The sequence below is a fragment of the Coregonus lavaretus genome (genome assembly GCF_964263955.1).
Source record: "Coregonus lavaretus genome assembly, chromosome: 12".
In the NCBI taxonomy this organism is placed as follows: domain Eukaryota; kingdom Metazoa; phylum Chordata; class Actinopteri; order Salmoniformes; family Salmonidae; genus Coregonus; species Coregonus lavaretus.
Window position 1 is genome coordinate 18,073,992 of NC_139999.1, and position 24,528 is coordinate 18,098,519.

The following is a 24,528-nucleotide window of genomic DNA, read 5'->3' on the forward strand; positions in this document are numbered from 1 at the left end:
TGGTATGCAATCATACAGGATCATATGACAACACTAATCATTCCTGTTCTCATTGAGTAGAGAGCTTGGTGTAGAGAATAGCCCTAACATTCCTCTAGGGGAGATGCAGTGGTTTCCTCACAATAACCACAGTAGCTGGCAGTGAGACAGCGTGGCATTGGCAAAGTGGTGGGGCAGGCAGCGTTGAGAGAGACACAGCTGCTAATTTGTTTTTAAACGTACCCATGCCCTTGTACTTTCTCCGTCGGTCTGATGGACATGGGCACCACAATGTGTAGTGTAGCAATACGAAACAATACAATAAAACTGTATTGTCCAATGTAACCTCTTGATTGGTGGGGCCATTAGCAAATAAAAAATGCCTGGTGTTATCACAATAAGATATCAATATATGGTGATTTACTCTAATTTCAATTCTGTTGTTGTAAATAGGCACTCCCAATGATGCCATCTTTCCAATATCAATGCAGTAGTGACATAATAGTGGCGTTTTTGACTGTACCCTAAGGTACTACCAGCCAGCACAAAGCACAGTCCCTACTTGCTGTTACTTCCCTGAAACTTCCCTTTAAATTGCATCAAAGCGTGATGCATACTGTACATGAATAACCACCTTCCAATTGTGCTTATTTCCTTTTCCGCAGGATGAAATCACCACTCACCAGTTTGGAAGATGGATTATTTTTACAAAGTTCTGCCCCTTGACTTTAGCAGCCAAGAAGGACCACAGAAGTTCAGTTCCTGCCCCCATGAAAATAGGTTTATTGAGAAACATTGAGTTAGTGGACTGTGAGATATTCTCCACCCTAGCACCCTAGTTGTGATTTTGTTTAATTACAGACTATTTATCTTAGACATATTTCAGCATTGCTGTAGGGCAGTCGTGGGTAAAAATGAACTCACCTCTTCCTCCATACATACACAAGCACACACACACAAACACACACATACATCATGGGCAGTGGTCCAGTGGTCTCACTGGGATACTGGTTTATTTGTGCAGCTTGGAAGAGAGCAGTTTACAGTATTCTTTCCCTTCCTTATTTGATGTGTTAAAGGTGGAAGGAAATCAAAGCCATTTCCTTAAAATGGCCTCAGATTCTGGCCACAGTGGGTTGTGGCTCCTCTGAGAGACTGGCAGTAAGGAAACATGTGGGGCTGCAGTTAGAGTCTGAGAGGGAGCGAGGAAGGGAAGGAGGGAGGTGTGCTTGGTGCAAGGCTCAACATGCTGCAAAAAACAACAGGGGAAGCTTTGGCTCAATCACTCCAACCACATGTACGGGAAAAGGGTGGTCCTGTAACGGTAGTGTTCTTGTGAGTACAATGCTATTACGAGCATTCAGAGAACATTATCAATCTATATAATCTTTGATTGAGTTTATTTTTGTCACTGGTCATGCTGAGGGGGCAGTTGTCCAAACAGACATGGTTATGTGGTGAGAGCTGCAGAGGGTTGTGGTCTGTTGCTAAAAGGGGCCATCACACGGCCAGTAGGCTTGTTCATCACTGCTGCCAGGCCACACTCACTCACTCGCTTAGCCATTCACTCACTTGCTGGCTTGCTTTCTGGCTTGCTTGCTAGCGCGCTTACTTACTCACTCACTCTCTAACTCGCTAACTCACTCACTCTCTAACTCCCTAACTCACTCACCCACTCTAACTCACTCACTCTCTAACTCACTAAATCACTCACTTACTCACTCACTCACTCACTCACTCACTCACTCACTCACTCACTCACCTACTCTCTAACTCACTCTCTAACTCTCTAATTAACTCACTCACTCTCTAACTCACTCTCTAACTCCCTAACCCACTCACTCACTCTAACTCACTCACTCTCTAACTCTCTAACTCACTCACTCACTCACTCTCTAACTCACTCACTCACTCACTCTCTAACTCACTCAATCACTCAATTACTCACTCGCACATTCACTCACCTATTCTCTAACTCACTCTCTAACTCACTTACTCACTCTCCAAGTCACTCTCTAATTCACTCACTGACTCTAACTAACTCTCTAATGCACTCTCTAAGTCACTCATTCATTCACTCACTCTCTAACTCTCTAACTCACTCACTCACTCACTCACTCATTTTCTAACACAATCTAACTCACTCACTCACTATATAACTCACTCACTCATTCACTCACTCTCTAACTCACTCACTCTGTAACTCATTCACTCACTCCCTAACACATTCACTCACTCACTCTCTAACTCACTCACTCTGTAACTCATTTACTCACTCTCTAACTCACACATTCACTCACTCTCTAACTCACTGAATCACTCTCTAACTCATTCACTCACTCACTCACTCTCTAACTCACTCATTCACTCACTCTCTAACTCACTCACTCTGTAACTCATTCACTCACTCTCTAACACATTCACTCACTCACTCACTCACTCTCTAACTCACTCACTCTGTAACTCATTTACTCACTCTCTAACTCACACACTCACTCTCTAACTCACTGAATCACTCTCTAACTCACTCACTCACTCTCTAACTCACTCACTCACTCACTCTCTAAATCACTCACTCTCTAACTCATTCCCTCACTCACTCACTGATTCACTCACTCTCTAACTCCCTCACTCACTCACTATGTAACTCATTCCCTCACTCTCTAACTCACACGCTCACTCTCTAACTCACTGAATCACTCTCTAATTCACTCACTCACTCTCTAACTCACTCACTCTCTAACACACTCACTCCCTCACTCTCTAACTAACTAACTCACTCACTCTCTAACTCACTCTCTAACTCACTCACTCACTCTCTAACTCACGCACGCACTCACTCTCTAACTCACTCACTCTCTAACTCATTCCCTCACTCTCTAACTCACACACTCACTCTCTAACTCACTGAATCACTCTCTAACTCACTCACTCACTCTCTAACTCACTCACTCTCTAAAACACTCACTCCCTCACTCTCTAACTAACTCACTCACTCTCTAACTCACTCTCTAACACACTCACTCCCTCACTCTCTAACTAATTCACTCACTCTCTAACTCACTCTCTAACTCACTCACTCACTCTCTAACTCACGCACTCACTCTCTAACTCACTCACTCTCTAACTCATTCACTCACACTCTAACTCACACACTCACTCTCTAACTCACTGAATTGCTCTCTAACTAACTAACTCACTCTCTAACTAACTCACTCTCTAACTCACTCACTCTTTAACTCACTCTCTAACTCACTCTCTAACTCACTCATTCACTCACTCTCTAACTCACTCACTCACTATCTAACTCACTCACCCTCTAATTCATTCACTCTCTAGCTCACTGACTCACTCTCTAACTCACTCTCTAACTCACTCTTTCCCTCACTCTCTAACTCACTCTCTAACTCACTCAATCCCTCACTCTCTAAATCACTCTCTAACTCACTCACTCTCTAACTCACTCACTTGGTTTTGTGTAGTATACTGTATGTGTGTTTTAAAAAGTACTTTCAGCAGAAGTTCTTATGTCTGTCCTGCAGGTGGACTATAACTACTTAACAATAAAAAAAATGTAAAAATCCCCCCCAAAAACTCACTCTAGACCCCATTCTGGTCTTTCCTGTAAGCAGCATAGTAGAAAGTTTATTCCATGATGAAGGTGAGATGCTATCTACTGCAATAACCAATTTTTCCATTTAAATGCTAATAACGCTGAGAACATCGACAGCTTTTCTACTGAAGTTGAAAGATTACTACATGTGCAGTCCTTAAACTCAACAGGGTTGTGTGTGTGTCTGTGTGTGTGTGTTTGTGTGTGTGTGTGTGTGTGTGTGTGTGTGTGTGTGTGTGTGTGTGTGTGTGTGTGTGTGTGTGTGCGTAGTTATGGGTTTCAGGTTGGAAGGTGCAATGTTAAACACATTAAACATGCTCAAAGACCAATAACCTAACAGCCATATGTAGATCCAACCTTTTTTTCCTCATCATTGTTCCTCCCTTGGTGATGTTTTTGTGATTATGCTTTACTTTTAGGCTTATTGACAAGGACTTAAAACTCTCAAGAGGTTACATATGTCATATTTACACTTAGGACTAGTTGCCAAGCAATGAGGTAGACGTCCTGAAACAGAGTGTTTTGAAATGGCAACACAGCCTGTGAAGACCACAATACCTATTTCCAGGACGAACAAGACACCTCATGTGTTTCCCACAAAATTACGAAAACAATTCCCAACAACTTGCCTGAAACATCCAGCCAGAGACAGTTCAGTGCTGACAACTACACCTTTCAGCTCAGCAGCACAGACACCAGATGGATTCTGAAACCTGCATTGCTCAGCTGAATGCCAGCAACACTGTAACGCATGCAGTCACAAAGAGTGGAGAGCCAGACGCACCAGGGGTGTTACATCTCCCTACACAATGGGACTGTGAAGATGAACACAATGTGGATGACCCCTCTGGTATTTGTTTCATTTGTCTATTGTTGACATAGTCCCAAAATGTTTTGCTTGTCAGCAATCAACTTCTCAAGATATGTAACTTTCAAAATACAGAAATCATCATACGATGCGAAATGTATCTTACTGGGATGATTTATGTATTTTGAAAGTGACATATCTTGAAAACTAGATTTTCTGGGTGGAATTTTCCTGTAAGGAATCATGCAGGGTGACATCCAATGCTTGCCATCCATCCCAGCCCCACAGGCAGGCAATGTCCCTGAGCAGGTACTGCACACTCCCTTTGGAATGCAGTGTATTCTGCAGAACACTAAAAACAACGTCATACACCACTTAGATGTCAACAGCATCATTAAATCACGTCCTGGCAAGATTTTATCCAAAGTATTATAGTTCAGGCACACTTAAAAACAAAAAGTCCTTTTGGCTGCAAAATGTCCACAACTCATCTTGGATTTTGATCAAGCTGAAAAGCACAACTCACACATGGGCAGTGTGGAACTAGTTCCCCAAATGTTCTTCTTTCAGCAGAATGGATGGGTGAGGAATGTAGAGATGGCTTTGCAGGACTCTCAGTCCCATTTCTCATGTCAGCCAGCAAATCCATTCTGCCGTCAGCCTCAGACCCTGCCTGAAGAGCTGAAGAGGAAGAAGTCAGCTTGAAGTCATCAGGGAGATCTTTTCCATTTGACCTCTGCCAAGTCACTTTGTAAAAGGACCTTTATGGAAGGCCAGAATACATTGGAGATTGAGGACTATTGATTGAATTTCATTGCTTTGTATGTGTGAAAAATTGAGATACTTTATCAAGTTTATTTTGACCCCATTGATTCAACTCCGGCACATCTAGCTAACTTCCCTAACTCATTGGCAGGCTTAATTGGGAAACTAATGCATGACATTTAAAGGGATGAGATTGAATAAGAAAATGATAAAGCAGGTAGGAAAGGACAGTGAAAATAATGAGTCTCCTTTTTGAAAATTAACAGGTCTTTATAAGCAATAACTCAATGAATGCATTGGGTTCTATCAGTTTGAATGGAGGGGGAGATTAACCATTTTAATGGTTCCAAGTGCTGTAAAATAAATTACATCAACTGCCCTCTGACAATTATTATAAAAATTATCATCATAAGTACATGATGAAGATAACACTGTAATTTCTGACATTTGCAATGGAGTTATTAATCAGCACCTGTAAAAGTGTTCTTTGTCCTCGGTCATATTAATGGAAGTGAAAGTCAAACATTAATTGGAAAGCGATGTGAATGAGGTTTAATGGCTTAAAGGTCAACTTAGTATGTGGTCTCACACAGTATTCATGGCCATAGAGTTGGCGAACTGAACATATGCAACATGTGCATTACCAGTGATTTACAATAGGTCTTAATTTGTTAATGTTTCTTCTTGCATGAAGTTCCAATAATAAATCATTTAAAAAAGTATACTTTATAGCGATTGTGGATTGATCAAGCATTTAAATCCATAGGAATATAGAACACATATTATTAGCAAGTGTGTAGTCTATTCGTCAGCCAAATCCTGTTGAAAATGTTCCTTCCACACTTCATGTGAGGATGGCAGATGTTAGGTCGCTGGCTGTCGTTGGGAGATGGAAATAATACAGGCAGTTGATTGAAAGCAAACAAACACCCTCTCAATAGTGAGAGTCAGATATTGTGATATACAGTGAGCTCCAAAAGTGTTGGGACAGTGACAAATTTTTTTTTGTTTTGGCTCTGTACTCCAGAACTTTCCCCCTTCTGATAACCAGGTGGCGAATCGCATCTCTGCATGTCTAGCAGACATATCAGTATGGATGACGGATCACCACCTCAAGCTGAACCCTGGCAAGACGGAGCTGCTCTTCCTCCCGGGGAAGGACTGCCCGTTCCATGATCTCGCCATCACGGTTGACAACTCCGTTGTGTCCTCCTCCCAGAGTGCGAAGAACCTTGGCGTGACCCTGGACAACACCCTGTCGTTCTCCGCTAACATCAAGGCGGTGACCCGCTCCTGCAGGTTCATGCTCTACAACATTCGGAGAGTACGACCCTGCCTTACACAGGAAGCGGCACAGGTCCTAATCCAGGCACTTGTCATCTCCCGTCTGGATTACTGCAACTCGCTGTTGGCTGGCCTCCCTGCCTGTGCCATTAAACCCCTACAACTCATCCAGAACGCCGCAGCCCGTCTGGTGTTCAACCTTCCCAAGTTCTCTCACGTCACCCCCCTCCTCCGCACACTCCACTGGCTTCCAGTTGAAGCTCGCATCCGTTACAAGACCATGGTGCTTGCCTATGGAGCAGTGAGGGGAACGGCACCTCTGTACCTTCGGGCTCTGATCAGTCCCTACACCCAAACGAGGGCATTGCGTTCATCCACCTCTGGCCTGCTGGCTCCCCTTCCTCTGCGGAAGCATAGTTCCCGCTCAGCCCAGTCAAAACTGTTCGCTGCTCTGGCTCCCCAATGGTGGAACAAGCTCCCTCACGACGCCAGGACAGCGGAGTCACTCACCACCTTCCGGAGACATTTGAAACCCCACCTCTTTAAGGAATACCTGGGATAGGATAAAGTAATCCTTCTACCCCCAACCCCCCCACCCCCCCCAAATTTTTTTTTTTTAAAGTGGTTATCCCACTGGCTATAGGGTGAATGCACCAATTTGTGAGTCGCTCTGGATAAGAGCGTCTGCTAAATGACGTAAATGTGCCCTTGAGCAAGGCACTTAACCCTAATTGCTCCTGTAAGTCGCTCTAGATAAGAGCGTCTGCTAAATGACTAAAATGTAAATGTAAATGTAAATGTAAATGATACAATGACTATGAGGTTAAAGTGCAGACTGTCAGCTATAATTTTAGGGTATTTTCATCCATATCGTTTGAAACTGGTTAGAAATTACAGCACTTTCTGTACATAGTCCCTCCATTTTAGGGGACCAAAAGTATTGGGACAAATTCACTAATACAGTAGGTGTATTAAAGTAGTCAAAAGTTTCCTAGCACGCAATGATTACATCAAGCTTGTGACTCTACAAACTTGTTGGATGCTTTTGCTGTTTGTTTTGGTTGTGTTTCAGATTATTTTGTGACCAACAGAAATTAATGGTAATGTATTGTGTCATTTTGGAGTCACTTTTATTGTAAATAAGAATAGAATATGTTTCTAACCCTTCTACATTAATGTGGATGCTACCATGATTACGGATAATCCTGAATGAATCGTGAAAAATGATGAGTGAGAAAGTTACAGACGCACAAATATCATACCCCCAAAAATGCTAACCTCTCCTTTTATTGTTATGGTGAGAGGTTAGCATGTCTTGGGGGTATGATATTTGTGCATCTGTAACTTTCTGTAACTTTCCCGATATGGATGAAAATACCCTCAAATTAAAGCTGACAGTCTTCACTTTAACCTCATAGTCATTGTATCATTTCAAATTCCAAGGGAAGAGATACAGTAATAATAAGACAACTGGATGAGTTTGAGTCATTCCCATTCCAAGGTGCTGAAAACATAAAGATGTTAGAGTGACTTTCTGTAACATCTTTTTCATATCATTACAGTTTCGAGAACTATTTTGTAACAATGGAATAATGCAGATTTCTGTGTTATAGGAACATGAATGGTGCAACATTCACTGAGTGTCCAAAACATAAAGAACACCTATCTTTCCATGACATAGACTGACCAGGTGAATCCAGGTGAAAGCTATGATCCCTTATTTATGTCACTTGTTAAATCCACTTCAATCAGTGTAGATGAAGGGGGGGAGACAGGTTAAAGAAGGATTTTAAGCCTTGAGACAATTGAGACATGGATTGTGTATGTGTGCCATTCAGAGGGTGAATGGGCAAGACAAAATATTTAAGTGGCTTTGAACAGGGTATGGTGGTAGGTGCCAGGCACACCGGTTTAGTGTGTCAGGATCTCAACGCTGCCTGGTTCTTCAAACTGTTTCCTGTGTGTATCAAGAATGGTCCACCACCCAAAGGACATCCAGCCAACTTAACACAACTGTGGGAAGCATTGGAGTCAACATGGGCCAGCATCCCTGTGGAACGCTTTTGACACCTTGTAGAGTCCATCCCCCGACAAATTGAGGCTGTTCTGAGGGCAAAATGGGGAGTGGGGGGGGGGGTGCAACTCAATATTAGGAAGGTGTTCCTAATGTTTGGTATACTCAGATACTCAGTGTAGATAACTGCTGTTCCATAAGCAAGTCTCTGATGTGCAAAACTGCTTAATTTGTTGGCAATTGAAAGGACCCATTCAAAGGACAATGTAGAATATAAGGTGAATTACTTATTGAGCTTGCTTTTGAAGGCCATCTTTTCAGTTTGTCTCAGCTGTTATTGCAACAGGAGGATACTCCTGTTGTTCTTTATGAAATACTGCCTACAGGCTACTCTAGGCCTACAGTTTAATGCACTAAAGTCTGACGTTTGCAACAATATCCATTTACATGTATTTTAACTTTATTATTGTTGGTGTATGGCATGGTGTAGGCCTTCCTACTACATAGTTAGTGGCTGTCTGTCTTCATTTGTGTCCATACACCACATTCAAACATCAAAGAAAGTGTTCATGAAAACAAAGACCAAGATTGTATTGCAGTCAGTCAGTCAGTTACAGTATGTTCCAAGATACAGTAAGAAAGTGATTTAAAACATCTCTGATATTTTCTTATCATATCGTTATCCTACAGACTAGGCAGTCAGCCCTGTGGGCAGGTAAGGTTTACACTTAGGCCCATACAATGTGTAGGCTACTACATTGTAGTTACACTATCTGGCTAGCTGCCTATGTAGGATAACATAAGGTCATATGACCTTATACAGTACATTAGGAAAGTATTCAGACCCCTTCCCTTTTTCCACATTTTGTTACGTTACAGCCTTATTCTAAAATGGATCAAATTATTTTTTTCCTCATTAATCTACACACAATACCCGATAATGACAAAGCGAAAACAGGTTTGCCAAAAGGCACCTAAAGGACTCTCAGACCATGAGAAACAAGATTCTCTGGTCTGATGAAACCAAGATTGAACTCTTTGGCCTGAATGCCAAGCGTCACGTCTGGAGGACACCTGGCACCATCCCTACGGTGAAGCATGGTGGTGGCAGCATCATGCTGTGGGGATGTTTTTCAGTGGCAGGGACTGGGTGACTAGTCAGGATCGAGGGAAAGATGAACGGAGCAAAGTACAGAGAGATCCTTGATGAAACCTTGCTCCAGAGTGCTCAGGACCTCAGACTGGGGCGAAGGTTCACCTTCCAACAGGACAACGACCCTAAGCACATAGCCAAGACAACGCAGGAGTGGCTTCAAGACAAGTCTCTGAATGTCCTTGAGTGGCCCAGCCAGAGCCCTGACTTGAACCTGATCGAACATCTCTGGAGAAACCTGAAAATAGCTGTGCAGCGACGCACCCCATCCAACCTGACAGAGCTTGAGAAAATCTGCAGAGAAGAATGGGAGAAACTCCCCAAATACAGGTCTGCCAAGCTTGTAGCTTCATAACCAAGAAGACTCAAGGCTGTAATCGCTGCCAAAGGTGATTCAACAAAGTACTGAGTAAAGGCTCTGAATGCTTATGTAAGTATGATATTTTAGTTTATAATTTCTATACATTTTGCTTTGCCATTATGGGGTATTGTGTGTAGATTGATTAGAAAAAATAACAATTTAATCAATTTTAGAATAAGACTGTAATGTAGCAACATGTGGAAAAGGTCAAGGGTTCTGAATACTTTCCGAATGCACTGTCCAGTGGGAACAAATTATCAAAGCCGAAAGCGTTAAATGTGTGTGTGTTTTCTGTGTGGAGTCAATCTGGTTTGAGGGACACTGACACTGTTGACCAATGAATCACCACAATAGTCCGGTCTGTTCTATCAGCCTCATCTAGAGGCGGGAGGAATGGGCGGTGGCAGTTTAGGTACTTCCCGCCCCGTGGGTGTGATTAAAGCAAACGAAGGCATTGCATCCACCTGCCAGCGCGTTTCCCCAGCATTCAGGAGCGAATACACTTTTACCAGCAACACTTGCTGCGTGTTTAGACGACTTTCAGACAAAGAGGAATACTTAAAATTGTCCGTTTTCCTGGATCTGTCACATTGGACTTGCCACAACTTCTCTCATTAAACTTTCACGAAATTGATTTGGACAGACGTTCTTTTCAGCTGCGCCTCATGAGCATTGGACCTGGCAGCAATAAACACACCGGGCTCAGGTGTAAATCTAAAGACTGTCCTGCTACGGCACCCGGATCTTATACATGTTAAACTTGGAGACGAGAGGCGAATCATTTCGTGGAATTCTGTTGGTTTCTTCGATGACTTGTAAGGTTGGACTTGGACTCAAAGTTATTTGTGGAGAGTAAAGTGACAATCAGGTAATTATTCATAACGTTACCCTTACAAAAAAAGATTGCAGTTAGAGTGAATTATAACTGCAGTATGCTGCAAATACTGCGTCCAAAATAAGTTATTTTTTACAGTAGTAATTTTGCAGTGTAACTGCAGTTAGAGTGCAGTTATTCTGCAATTACTGCGTCCAAAATACCACAGTCGACTGCAGTTACTGCACTTTTACTGCAGTTTCAAAACTGCTCTCTTTTTTTGTAAGGGTAATGCTTTGCATTCAAACAGCCTACAATTTGCGCACAGCAGTGCAATTATTTACTGATGGGTTACATGGGACATGTGGTTGCTCCAAAAGATCTGTGACAAAATGGGTCTAATAAGTTCGGTACTGGCATAATAACTTTTAAAACTTGTTTATTTGATTAGGCTTAGACTGTATGAAAAACTGCTTAATGTGGCTATTTAAATTAGGCTTTAATAATGAACATTTGAAGTTGTGTGACAGCATTCTCTGGACACTTAGACATTGTTATAAACAGCAAACATATATGGCATGTCATGTCAGTGAGTTTTACCATGCTTTAAAGGAGTTGTCTTTTTTTCTGTGCTGGAACAACTACCAGCTTCAGATCTATCTGACAAATTAGTAGCTTCATCTCTCACAACTCAACACAGGTAGTATCGATAACTACAGCTGACATTTGACAACCGAAGTGTGTACATTTACATTTTACTCATTTAGCAGACGCTCTTATCCAGAGCGACTTACAGTTAGTGAGTGCATACATTTTTCATACTGGTCCCCCGTGGGAATCGAACCCACAACCCTGGCGTTGCAAGCCCCATGCTCTACCAACTGAGCTACACGGGACTGTAGAATGAGTGTCTCCAGTTTTCAAAATAGCGTAATATTTCGAAGATTGTTCACATTGATTCTGCAATAGCCTAGGTGTTTTCTTTTTAGAATAAAAATACGGACTGAATTTAGTCATCCACAAAGGTTATTTTGCCTCAGGTAAAAGTGCACAAGTCATTAGAAGCGCACAAATCTCTCTAAGAATAGAAATGTAGCCTACCCTAGCCCGAAAGAAGAATAAAAGCTAATTTCCAAATAATTGGGGAAATGCACAAAGTAGGCAAAACTACTCTTGGAATATATGATCCCAATAGCCCGCTGAATTTACAAGCGCGGCTGCCGCTGGACCAAACTGAGGGTAAGTGGCTAAAAGCGCATTTTAATAGTGGTCTTTACTGCCTTTCGGACAGTAAATCAAGCTCACCGTGGCAATTGTCTTGATTCACGATACAGCAATAAGTAATGTTTGGCTGTCAAAAACACATGCAAGAACTGAGAACAGACACCTCTGATAAAATGCATTAACGAGGAACCGTCCCAAATAATGTATTATTATAGGCTAGTCTATAGGCTAGTCTGTCGACATTTTACCAAAAATGTCTGCCTAATTCAAAGTGTGACATGCCAATGAACCGATGGGGGTGGGTGGGGGATAAGTTGCCTTAATGTAGGTGTCATGTTTATTATAAATTGTTGATCCTTTGATGAGAACCATGCCAAGGCTACTGAGCTTCATTCCTATATTTAGCCCCATCGAATGTATGGCCTACGCTATTACACTGCTATTACACTTGTTTCTCTTCAAGAACATAAAGAGGAAAACATTGGATCTGGACCTGTTAGATCATTTAAATCAAATGAGAATTTCTAGGATATTGTACAAATGGAAAATCATGCACATGTGTGTGTAACAGTGTGTGTGCGCCTGCGTGTGTTGGTGTCTGTCTGTGTGTGTGTTGAAATGTTATTTGTAAATAGTCCGTTGTTTAATTTCATTTGCTTGTGTGAAAGAATCAGCCCCTGACTCAGAATAAACAGCTGCCCAGTTAACAAATTGTCCACAAATAGCTGAGGTTTGAACAGCTGGTTATACTCATAAATCCACCCTAACCAACCCGTTTGGTTCAAGGATCTCTTTTGGACTGTAGGCTCTGGCTCCAGCTCTCCAGCAGTCTGCATGTTGTGTTTGTGGTTGAAGTGCCCTTTACACTGTGCTCACTGGCAATCGCATGCAGAGTGGTTATATAGCCACCAAAATGTAAACGTTGTACATTGATGACGTATATTCACTGAATCCAAGGTGCATGTGATGCCATAGCACCCTGGGCTATGGGACACAGAAACTGCCTGTTACAGCTGAAGTAAAAGCCCTATAGCTCCTTGAATGTGGGAATCAGGAGAATGTAAAGGTTGGCAGTGTCCATAAGAGCAGGGCACTGTATCTACTAGATGGCATGAGCCTGTTAGCCAAGCCTGAACATCCATGGATCCATGCTTTATTATGGTGCACAAAACCACAGTGGCATCTGCCCTACACTGTTAAAGCCATGAAATAAGACGAATAATAATACTTTTTTTTTTTGTATCAAGTCTAGGCAACACCGTACTATCCTTAAAGGGTGAGTGCAGTCGAAACGTGATTTTCCTGCGTTTTATATATATTTCCACACTATGAGGTTGGAATAATACTGTGAAATTGTGAAAATGATGATAATTCCCTTTTAGTGTAAGAGTTGTTTGAAAAGACTGCCAGAAATTTCAGCTTGTTTGCATGGGTGGTATAAATGAATAGGCCAATAACAAAGAGAGTTTGCCCTCCTCTCTGCCAATAACAGCGAGTTTTAGGTTACATATTAGGCTCCTCCAATTAGACCCCTCACTCAGGCCACTCCCAGACATTTCTAGCAAAATTCTTACTTGAAAAATAGCTTTTTGCTAAGAAGCTATTTTTGATTATTTTTTTAACCATTTAATTTAAAACAATCACTGTAAGGTACTTAATTGGTACCCAGAAATGATTTGATATTGATATAAAAATGGCTGCATTGGACCTTTAATGAAGCATGCAGTATTCTGCTTACCCTTTTTAACTTGAGTGTATTGCCCATTCCTGTTAGGTGTGGCTCCATTGCTACATTTGATCACAATGTTATTACAGTTTCAATCAACAATCCCAGTGGTTCTGGTAAGACTGGTTGATTATATCTTCAATACTGTATTCTATTTTGTAGAGGTGAGATTACACCAGTGACAAGATTTTTTCACACTGGATTGTGTGAAGACATGGTATATTGTGTGAAGACAAGGCAGAACCTTACATTAGGTGACAACATAATTACAGAGTAGTGCACAGAGTTTGTGATCATGAAAGAGGAATGTGTTTGGTGGGACTAGAAGATAACAGCATATTCTTGTACAAGAGGCAGGGAACAATGGAGGAGACCAGGTTGATGTTCCCATCATTTTGTCACACATACATTAAGGTCAAATATGACTCTGGCCAAATGGAATTGTTTAGAAAACTAAACAGTTGGATTCTCTAATTTGGAATGGTCCAATGGTCTGGGTGTAATCCCTAAACATCAGTGATGAACATCAAATGTTCACAGCTCTCATGAAGAAGCTCTCATCGTGAATACCACTGTATAATACTTTTAGCAGCTGACGTTTTTCAAATGATTAATTGTTGACCTCTTCTTTCCTCCAGTGTTCTGTGATTGTTCTGTGCCTGGAGGTTGGTTCACCATGCTGTTGGACGGTCTGTGGACGGTCCACATACTCCTGGCCCTGGTTGTCGGGGCTCTGTGCAATCACAACATCAACGACCCTCATGCTTCACCCCGTGTCTTCATCTCCTTCAAAGGTAAGAGGCAAACATCTCTGGTCTACCCCTTAGTGGTTTCTATGTGGTGTCTTGAATTCATGTAGTTCTCTCCTCCAATAGCTTCCTCCCGCTGTGTGGCGTCATTAAAAGAATCGCCACATTTGCTGTTTTCTACTGCTCTGCACTGTGTGTCTGCACCCTTTGTGTGACTGATGATTTGATAATCAGATAAATGGGATGATTCTGGCTTTGATAAGTGCTCTAGATTCCATATGAAGAATTTACAGCATAGTAAGAGTCATGTTGCACCGCAGATCCGTCCCAGTGACCACTAACAAATCATGCGATTCTAATTTGTTCCTCTCTTAAACATCCTGGCATGGTCATTTTCAGCAGCTGCTTCCACTTTACTATATTGAACGAATAATTAAAAACATAAATTGAGGTTAACAAAGACAGTGTATTTTTTAGAAGCATTTTTCCTCTGGTACAGAATGCTAGTTATAAGGTGTCCTTGAATCAACATGATTAGATTATCTGATGTTTTTGTAATGGAGAAGGAACAATCTAAAAGTGAAAGTGATGCATTAAAAAGACGTCGTCTGCAGCATATTAGCATGTAATGATAACACTATCATGGTCATTATCAGATCGGGGGTCCCTCTGCAGGACAACACATCTCAGGGCTTGGTTCATGCACTTCAGTGGCCATGTAGATGAGGTGGGGTAGGGTTGTGGGGTTTGGAGGGAGTGTGTAGCGGGTATTACTGAGATCAAATTGCCTGGTTCAGCCAAGCAGAGCGCTGTTTGTCCCTAAGGTCTGTCCCTCTCTCAGATCTAGCCTGTGATTAGCAGCCGTAGCAGAGCAAAGGGACTGAGCAGTGCCCCTCTTTGCTTTGCCTTCCATTTCCCAGGGCTCCTGGTCTAGCACAGTTCAATATTAAAGGTTATTTCCCTCTTTAATCAAGTCAAATTAAACACATCACTGAACACATATCCAGAGCTCAGCAATTCTTTCATTCTTTTTTTCAAATATCAATATACCCAGTTCTCTAGTTGAATATCTTCAAATATATTGCTTTTACTCAACTGTATCAACAAGGTTGGTCTTTTCGTTTTTCGGTTGATTGCTTTTTTTAGAATGGATACATTTATATTATTTTGTTCTCAGAAGTGTGTCGTTTGAAATTGTGGCCCGCTCTTTATTCACCTGTAAGAATGTTTTGCAAAACCAGCGGTGTTGTTTGCTGATGAGCAGACACAGAGGAGAACCTGGCTCTCTTGCTTACCTGTTTGTTTTGCTCCCCAGTCATGATGCATTTCACGGTCTACTGACTCTGCTTTTCTCCTAAGCTCTGGAGAGAGCCTTTCCCTCCTTCAATATTGTGATTCACCCACTTAATTGCTTTTCTAGTCTCTTGTAAACCCCACATTGGCAAAGGAGCTGCACTTTCCACCTTGCATTATAATGTTTTAATTATTCACTACAGTTGCAGGGATACATTTACTATTGGCCGGCGATGTAGGTTATTTTTATAGATCGTACTTACTAACTAGATTTTTGGCAACAAGTTTGAGATTTGTCTTTATGGCACCCTTTGATGTTTTGGCTATGGGCTTTGACACAGCATAAAAAATACACTGCTCAAAAAAATAAAGGGAACACTTAAACAACACATTCTAGATCTGAATGAATGAAATAATCTTATTAAATACTTTTTTCTTTACATAGTTGAATGTGCTGACAACAAAATCACACAAAAATTATCAATGGAAATCAAATTTATCAACCCATGGAGGTCTGGATTTGGAGTCACCCTCAAAATTAAAGTGAAAAACCACACTACAGGCTGATCCAACTTTGATGTAATGTCCTTAAAACAAGTCAAAATGAGGCTCAGTAGTGTGTGTGGCCTCCACGTGCCTGTATGACCTCCCTACAACGCCTGGGCATGCTCCTGATGAGGTGGCTGATGGTCTCCTGAGGGATCTCCTCCCAGACCTGGACTAAAGCATCCGCCAACTCCTGGACAGTCTGTGGTGCAACGTGGCGTTGGTGGATGGAGCGAGACATGATGTCCCAGATGTGCTCAATTGGATTCAGGTCTGGGGAACGGGCGGGCCAGTCCATAGCATCAATGCCTTCCTCTTGCAGGAACTGCTGACACACTCCAGCCACATGAGGTCTAGCATTGTCTTGCATTAGGAGGAACCCGGGGCCAAACGCACCAGCATATGGTCTCACAAGGGCTCTGAGGATCTCATCTCGGTACCTAATGGCAGTCAGGCTACCTCTGGCGAGCACATGGAGGGCTGTGCGGCCCCCCAAAGAAATGCCACCCCACACCATGACTGACCCACCGCCAAACCGGTCATGCTGAAGGATGTTGCAGGCAGCAGAACGTTCTCCACGGCGTCTCCAGACTCTGTCATGTCTGTCACGTGCTCAGTGTGAACCTGCTTTCATCTGTGAAGAGCACAGGGCGCCAGTGGCATATTTGCCAATCTTGGTGTTCTTTGGCAAATGCCAAATGTCCTGCACGGTGTTGGGCTGTAAGCACAACCCCACCTGTGGACGTCGGGCCCTCATACCACCCTCATGGAGTCTGTTTCTGACCGTTTGAGCAGACACATGCACATTTGTGGCCTGCTGGAGGTCATTTTGCAGGGCTCTGGCAGTGCTCCTCCTGCTCCTCCTTGCACAAAGGCGGAGGTAGCGGTCCTGCTGCTGGGTTGTTGCCCTCCTACGGCCTCCTCCACGTCTCCTGATGTACTGGCCTGTCTCCTGGTAGCGCCTCCATGCTCTGGACACTATGCTGACAGACACAGCAAACCTTCTTGCCACAGCCCGCATTGATGTGCCATCCTGGATGAGCTGCACTACCTGAGCCACTTGTGTGGGTTGTAGACGCCGTCTCATGCTACCACTAGAGTGAAAGCACCGCCAGCATTCAAAAGTGACCAAAACATCAGCCAGGAAGCATAGGAACTGAGAAGTGGTCTGTGGTCATCACCTGCAGAACCACTTCTTTATTGGGGGTGTCTTGCTAATTGCCTAGAATTTCCACCTGTTGTCTATTCCATTTGCACAACAGCATGTGACATTTATTGTCAATCACTGTTGCTTCCTAAGTGGACAGTTTGATTTCACAGAAGTGTGATTGACTTGGAGTTACATTGTGTTGTTTAAGTGTTCCCTTTATTTTTTTGAGCAGTGTATATATATTTATAAACTGGGTGGTTTTGCAGTGGAGGCTCCTGAGAGGAGGAAGGGGAGGACCACCCTCCTCAGTGAATTTCATAAAAATGTAAAAACATTAAAAAAGTTATCCTTTTTGGATAAAGCTATACAAAATACATTCACATGTCACCAAATAATTTACTAAAACACTTTTTTGCAATGAAGGTCTACAGTAGCCTCAGCAGCAGTCTGTAGGGTAGCACAATGGTGTAGCTGGAGGACAGCTAGCTTCCGTCCTCCTCTGGCTACATTGACTTCAATACAAAACCTAGGAGGCTCATGGTTCTCATCCCCTTCAATAGACTTACACAGTAATTATGACAACTTCCGGAGGACATCCTCCAATCTATCAAAGCTCTTGCAGCATGAGCTGACATGTTGTCCACCCAATCAAAGGATCAGAGAATGAATCTAGTACTGAAAGCATAAGCTACAGCTAGCTAGCAATGCAGTGCATAAAATGTGGTGAGTAGTTGACTCAAATAGAGAGAAAGACAATAGTTGAACAGTTTTGAACAAATTAATTTCTTCCAAAATGAAAGAGAAGCAAGAGCGAGAGAGAGATTTCAAAATGTTGTTTCACTTTCAGTTTCACTTACTTAGCTAGCAAATGCAGCTAGCTAGTTTAGCCTACTCAAACAGAGAGATGCTATGTTAGCTAGCTGGCTATGACTATCCAACACAACATTGGAACTCTTCCAAGTCAAGGTAAGCTATTGTTTTTTCTAATTTATTGCCACTGGGCCCCTCCAGTGTAAGTGCGTTACACTGTAAAGTTACTGCATGATTGTAGTGGGTGTAGTAATGCATTAGTTATATTAGCTATGTTAACTATGACGTTAGCTAATATGGTGACAGTGATGTAGGCTGTGTGTAGTGGTTATGATATGGTTTGGCTTGGAAACGTTTTTTTCACCTGGTCACATACAGCTGATGTGTTGTGCATTGAAGTCCACAAGCGAAGGGAAAAGGTAAGAGGAGTAGAGCGCATAGATGCGAGAAGGAATACAACGTGGCAGTATGAAAGTGAACTGTGTTTACGCATGATCAGGGGTGTATTCATTCCGCCGATTCTGTTGAAAAACGTTTCATAAATGGAAGCAAGCTGAACGAAATGGGAATAAACAAACCTGAATTTGTCCAATAGAAACTCTTGTTCGCAACTGTTGGACTAATGAGCCCCGTGTAGCTCAGTTGGTAGAGCATGGCGCTTGCAACGCCAGGGTTGTGGGTTCGTTTCCCACTGGGGGCCAGTATGAAAAAAAAAGATGTATGCACTCACTAACTGTAAGTCGCTCTGGATAAGAACGTCTGCTAAATGACGTAAATGTAAATGATTACACCCTAGATCAGCTAGATGCAGGCAAGAGTGTGCAAGGCGGTATTGAATGTGTGCACCTACGTTTTAAACTTTCATTCATAGGCTAGGTTGTAGCAACATCATGATGGGTATAGGGAAAGTTGAGTATCATGTAGTAGCCTAAACCTATCGCTGTTACATTAAACAGCATCGACTGCCGCTGTTGATATATATTTTAGTATAATATGCTCATTATGAAAGTGCTGTATAAAGGTGACGTATCATATTAAACATATCCCAAATTAAAAATTTAAAGCTGACATTCCTCTCTTGGTTACTTGATGGTCTGATCTATCACTATTGTGAGGTTGGTTGCTTGCCAAAACCTGCTTAACTCTGTTGCTCCCAAGAAGGGTTAAGAACTGTGACCTCTTACACAAGAGGCCATCACTTCCCCATTAAAACAGGTCCTACCCATGTGGAGAGTAAATCAAGAACCTCTTAATTGTTTTTTTCCTTCTACTTTATTTTGTGCTTCAGTGAAATGTTTCCCCAGGGAACTTCACATACAGATGCAGGATCTTAATTTGATCACTCTTTTGTTGCTGATAATTTTTCTGCACTTTTCTGCAGATGAGCTTGGTGATTTACATAAATTCACAGAAAACCCGCACTAATACACGGTTATATTAACAGTATTGCACTTTTCATGTGGCCTACTTTTATCCAGCTAATAGCCTAACCACAGATCAAGCAATATTATGGACTAAATGCTCAAATCCTGTTGCTGCAGGATTATTTTGCTACGACAATACTGGTGAAATTAAGATCCTACATATCTATGATGCAGTCTGGTCTGGCCTACTGACTGATAGTCCATTATATGCAGCCAAATGTGGAGCCTGAAGCTCTGCTTTTGGAAATAAGAAAACGTTCAGCATTAGTATGTCTCAAGATATTCACTCTAAAGCTTGAATGTTAGAAAGGTTTACGTATTGCACAAACAGTATGTTTTGGAGCTAAATGTTTTGAACCACAATAGTGAGGATAATGCAAGTGTAGCCATCAAAAGGATACTCATCTGTAGCCAGGAAAGCATGAAAGAGTAAACTTTGGTCAGGCTTATCACTGTCTCCTTCCCTGCACGATCACAGCCAGCGTGAAAGACTTTGATAGCCAGAGCTGTGAAGTCTGCTTCAGTTAGGAAAGCTAATAGGAATCTGTGTAATCAATACCTCACAGCTCGTTTAAATGGCCAACCTAACTTAGGCATAAAGAGAAGTGAGTCGCCATAGATAATCAATTGCACTCTATGGGGTAGCTCAGACAAGACCGCTGTCGCCAACAATCCCCAAGAGGGGAATGTCTCCTCCCGTCTACCCCCATAAGTCAGAGACTCTACCTGGAAAACTGGACAATACAGTGAATTATACTGAACAAAAATATAAACGTAAAGTGTTGGACCCATGTTTCATGAACTGAAATAAAAGATTTCAGAAATGTTCCATACACACAAAACGCTTATTTCTCTCAACTTTTGTGCACACATTTGTTTACATCCCTGTTAGTAAGCATTTCTTCTTTGCCAAGATAATCCATCCACCTGACAGGTGTCATATCAATAAGCTGATTAAACAGCATGATCATTACACAGGTGCACCTTGTGCTGGGGACAATAAAAGGCCACGCTAAAATGTTCAGTTTTGTCACACAACACAATGCCACAGATGTCTAAAATATTGAGGGAGCGTGGAATTGGCACAAACGCAGACCACGTGTATTAATTGACCACAGTTTGCTGATGTCAACGTTGTGAACAGAGTGCCCCATGGTGGCAGTGGGGTTATGGTATGGGCAGGCGTAAGCTACAGACAACGAAAACAATTGCATTTTATCGATGGCAATTTGAATACAAAGAGATACCGTGACGAGATTCTGAGGCCCACTGTCTTGCCATTCATCCGCCGCCACCACCTCATGTTTCAGCATGATAATGCACGGCCCCATGTCGCAAGGATCTGTACACAATTCCTGAAAGCTGAAAATGTCCCAGTTCTTCCATGGCCTGCATACTCCTCAGACATGTCACCCATTCAGCCTGTTTGGGATGCTCTGGATCGACATGTACGACAGTGTTCCAGTTCCCGCCAATATCCAGCAACTTCGCACAGCCATTGAAGAGGAGTGGGACAACATGCCACAGGCCACAATCAACAGCTTGATCAACTCTATGTGAAGGAGATGTGTCACACTGCATGAGGCAAATGGTGGTCACACCAGATAATGACTGGTTTTCTGATCCACACCCCTACTTTTCTTTTTAAAGGTATCTGTGAACGACAGATCATTTCACCTTACCTGACACCCTGGACCCACTTCAATTTGCTTACCGCCCCAATTGATCCACAGACGATGCAATTGCCATCGCACTGCACACGGCCCTATCCCTTCTAGAGGAATACCTACGTAAGAATGCTGTTCATTGACTATAGCTCAGCATTCAACACCATGGTACCCTCCAAAGTCATCATTAAGCTCGAGGCCCTGGGTCTGACCCCGCCCTGTGCAACTGGGTCCTGGACTTCCTGACGGGCCGCCCCCAGGTGGTGAGTAAAGGGTCTGAATACGTATGTAAATGTGATATTTCAGTTTTTTATAAATTTGCTACAAATTCTAAAAACCAGTTTTTGCTTTGTCATTATGAGGTATTGTGTGTAGATTGATGAGAGGGGAAAAAACGATTGAATCCATTTTAGAATAAGGCTGTAACGTAACAACGTGAAAAAAGTCAAGGGGTCTGAATACATTCCGAATGCACTGTATGTAATAAATTTAGTGTAAAGCCATTATTCCAGATTTGTTTATTGGAGAAATTGAAGCTAAACCAACACATTTTGCAAAGCCTTCCACCACTAAAGTGAAAGCCAATGAATTACTATGCAAAAGTATTGTGTGAGAGAATACAGGCCTCCAACATGACAACTAATAAGTTATTGTTTACATGCAAGGCTCCTTGTAAATCCATTTAGAGATTACAACAGATTTAGGCCTATCTGTGTTGTTTCACAGATTACCCGTGCCGTATCACAGTTTGACAACACCCATGGAGAATCATTTTTATGAACAAATGCACTGATAGGCATTGCTCTAGGGACGCTTCTCCATTATGTTTTGGTATAGTTGGCCCATATTCCCCCTCTGACATAATATAATAATAATAATAATAATAATAATAATAATAATAATAATAATAATAATAATAATAATAATAATAATAATAATAATAAATAATAATAATAATATATGCTGTTTAGCAGACACTTTTATCCAAAGAGTCATGCGTACATTCATTTTTTTAGGTATGGGTGGTCCCGGGAATTGAACCCACTATCCAGGTGTTGCATCCGCCATGCTATACCAACTGAGCTACAGAGACAAATGATTGTTCATCCATTGTGGGTGATCCTTGCTTATGGCTCTGCCTTTTGAGGTCTTAAACCACACATGAACCCTGGCTACAGCTGTGCTGTTTAATACATAGCTTACTATGACTGACTAAATGTTCATTGTAGTCAAATGGAACGTCAGATTTTGTTTATTGGTATTGTAAAACCATTGCACATGCTGTATGCATTTGTTTACAGAAAGTGTGAATTGTGAATAAAAACCATTAGTGTCTATATTATCCTAGAAAGGCCTCTAGGACACAGGCTCTTTACATGTGTCTGCTAAGATAAGGAGGCAAAGTAAACTTAAGGTGAGAATAAACAAAGGCACAGGGTCAAGAGGTACCACAGTTGTAAATAACATGACAGGACCAGGTCTAGGGCGGCAGTAGCTTAGTGGGTAAGAGCGTTGTGCCAGTAACCGAAAGGTCGCTGGTTCTAATCCCCGAGCCGACTAGGTGAAAAATCTGTCGATGTGCCCTTGAGCAAGGCACTTAACCCTAATTGCTCCTGTAAGTCGCTCTGGATAAGAGCGTCTGCTAAATGACAAAAAAAAAAAAAAAAAAAAAAGGTGACATAGCCCTCCCCCACAACCACCATCCCCAGAGACATGCTGACAAGACCATGGTGCACACTGGTGTGTATATTCACATATCATTTGTTGCGTTTGCTGTTTCTAGCTTCCCGTTAACTGCAGTATTTTTGAAGTTATCTTTTTCTACACACGGTCTCCCTCTCACCTTTTCCCTGGCGGGGTTAATGGAATTTGAAACCGTAGTGCTCAAGTGTAGTCCCTGGAATTATGGCGCATGGTGGGAATGCTTGGGAATGCTGTGACATCACATGGGATTACTCCCTTTTTGGCATACAGGACCAATTCCACGAGGAGGAGCAGGAAGGTGGGTCACTGTGACCACTGTGGTTGGGATTGGGAATACCAGTGGTAGGTGTCCCAGAGCAGGAGGAAGCTACACTGACTGACCACTGTGGTTGGGATCGGGAATACCAGTGGTAGGTGTCCCAGAGCAGGAGGAAGCTACATTGACTGACCACTGTGGTTGGGATTGGGAATACCAGTGGTAGGTGTCTCAGAGCAGGAGGAAGCTACACTGACTGACTGCCCCCGTCTTTCATTCACACTTCTCATCTGCACCCTCCCCGTCCAGGCCAGAGGTAGCAGCAGGCTTCTATTTTTACTTTCTGTCTATTTCGGGTGCTGCCGGGGTTAGAAACTTCCCTTCAGGGTTTAAAGCCCTGCACTCAGGAATGTCAATGCCCTTGACGTACAGTGGCTTGCGAAAGTATTCACCCCCCTTGGCGTTTTTCCTATTTTGTTGCCTTACAACCTGGAATTAAAATGGATTTTGGGTGTTTTGTATCATTTCATTTACACAACATGCCTACCACTTTGACAATACTTTGTAGAGCCATCTATTCACCCCCCCAAAGACAATACTTTGTAGAGCCATCTTTTGCAGCAATTACAGCTACAAGTCTCTTGGGTTATGTCTCCATAAGCTTGGCACATCTAGCCACTGGAATCTTTGCCCATTCTTCAAGGCAAAACTGCTCCAGCTCCTTCAAGTTGGATGGGTTCCGCTGGTGTACAGCAATCTTTAAGTCATACCACAGATTCTCAATTGGATTGAGGTCTGGGCTTTGACTAGGCCATTCCAATACATTTACATGTTTCCCCTTAAACCACTCGAGTGTTGCTTTAGCAGTATGCTTAGGGTCATTGTCCTGCTGGAAGGTGAACCTCCGTCCCAGTCTCAAATCTCTGGAAGACTGAAACAGGTTTCCCTCAAGAATATCCCTGTATTTAGCGCCATCCATCATTCCTTCAATTCCTTCTTCCATATGTTTGGGGAGTCTCTCACATGCCTTTTGGTGAATACCAAACGCGTTTGCTTATTTTTTTCTTTAAGCAATGGCTTTTTCTGGACACTCTTCCGGAAAGCCCAGCTCTGTGCAGTGTACAGCTTAAAGTGGTCGTATGGACAGATACTCCAATCTCTGCTGTGGAGCTTTGCAGCTCCTCCAGG

At 42.4% G+C, this 24,528-nt stretch overlaps 1 protein-coding gene across 1 annotated transcript in view; it reads left to right on the top strand.

Annotated features, from left to right (window-relative positions):
- Positions 1-10,486: 10,486 nt before the first annotated feature.
- The window catches only part of LOC311138975 (semaphorin-3F-like), a 111,357-nt gene continuing 97,315 nt past the window's right edge, over positions 10,487-24,528 (top strand). The window contains exons 1-2 of the mRNA XM_084173789.1: positions 10,487-10,845; positions 14,380-14,535. Of these exons, the coding sequence (XP_084029915.1) occupies positions 14,418-14,535 (118 nt within the window). The 5' untranslated portion in view covers positions 10,487-10,845; positions 14,380-14,417. The remainder of the gene's footprint in view (positions 10,846-14,379; positions 14,536-24,528) is intronic.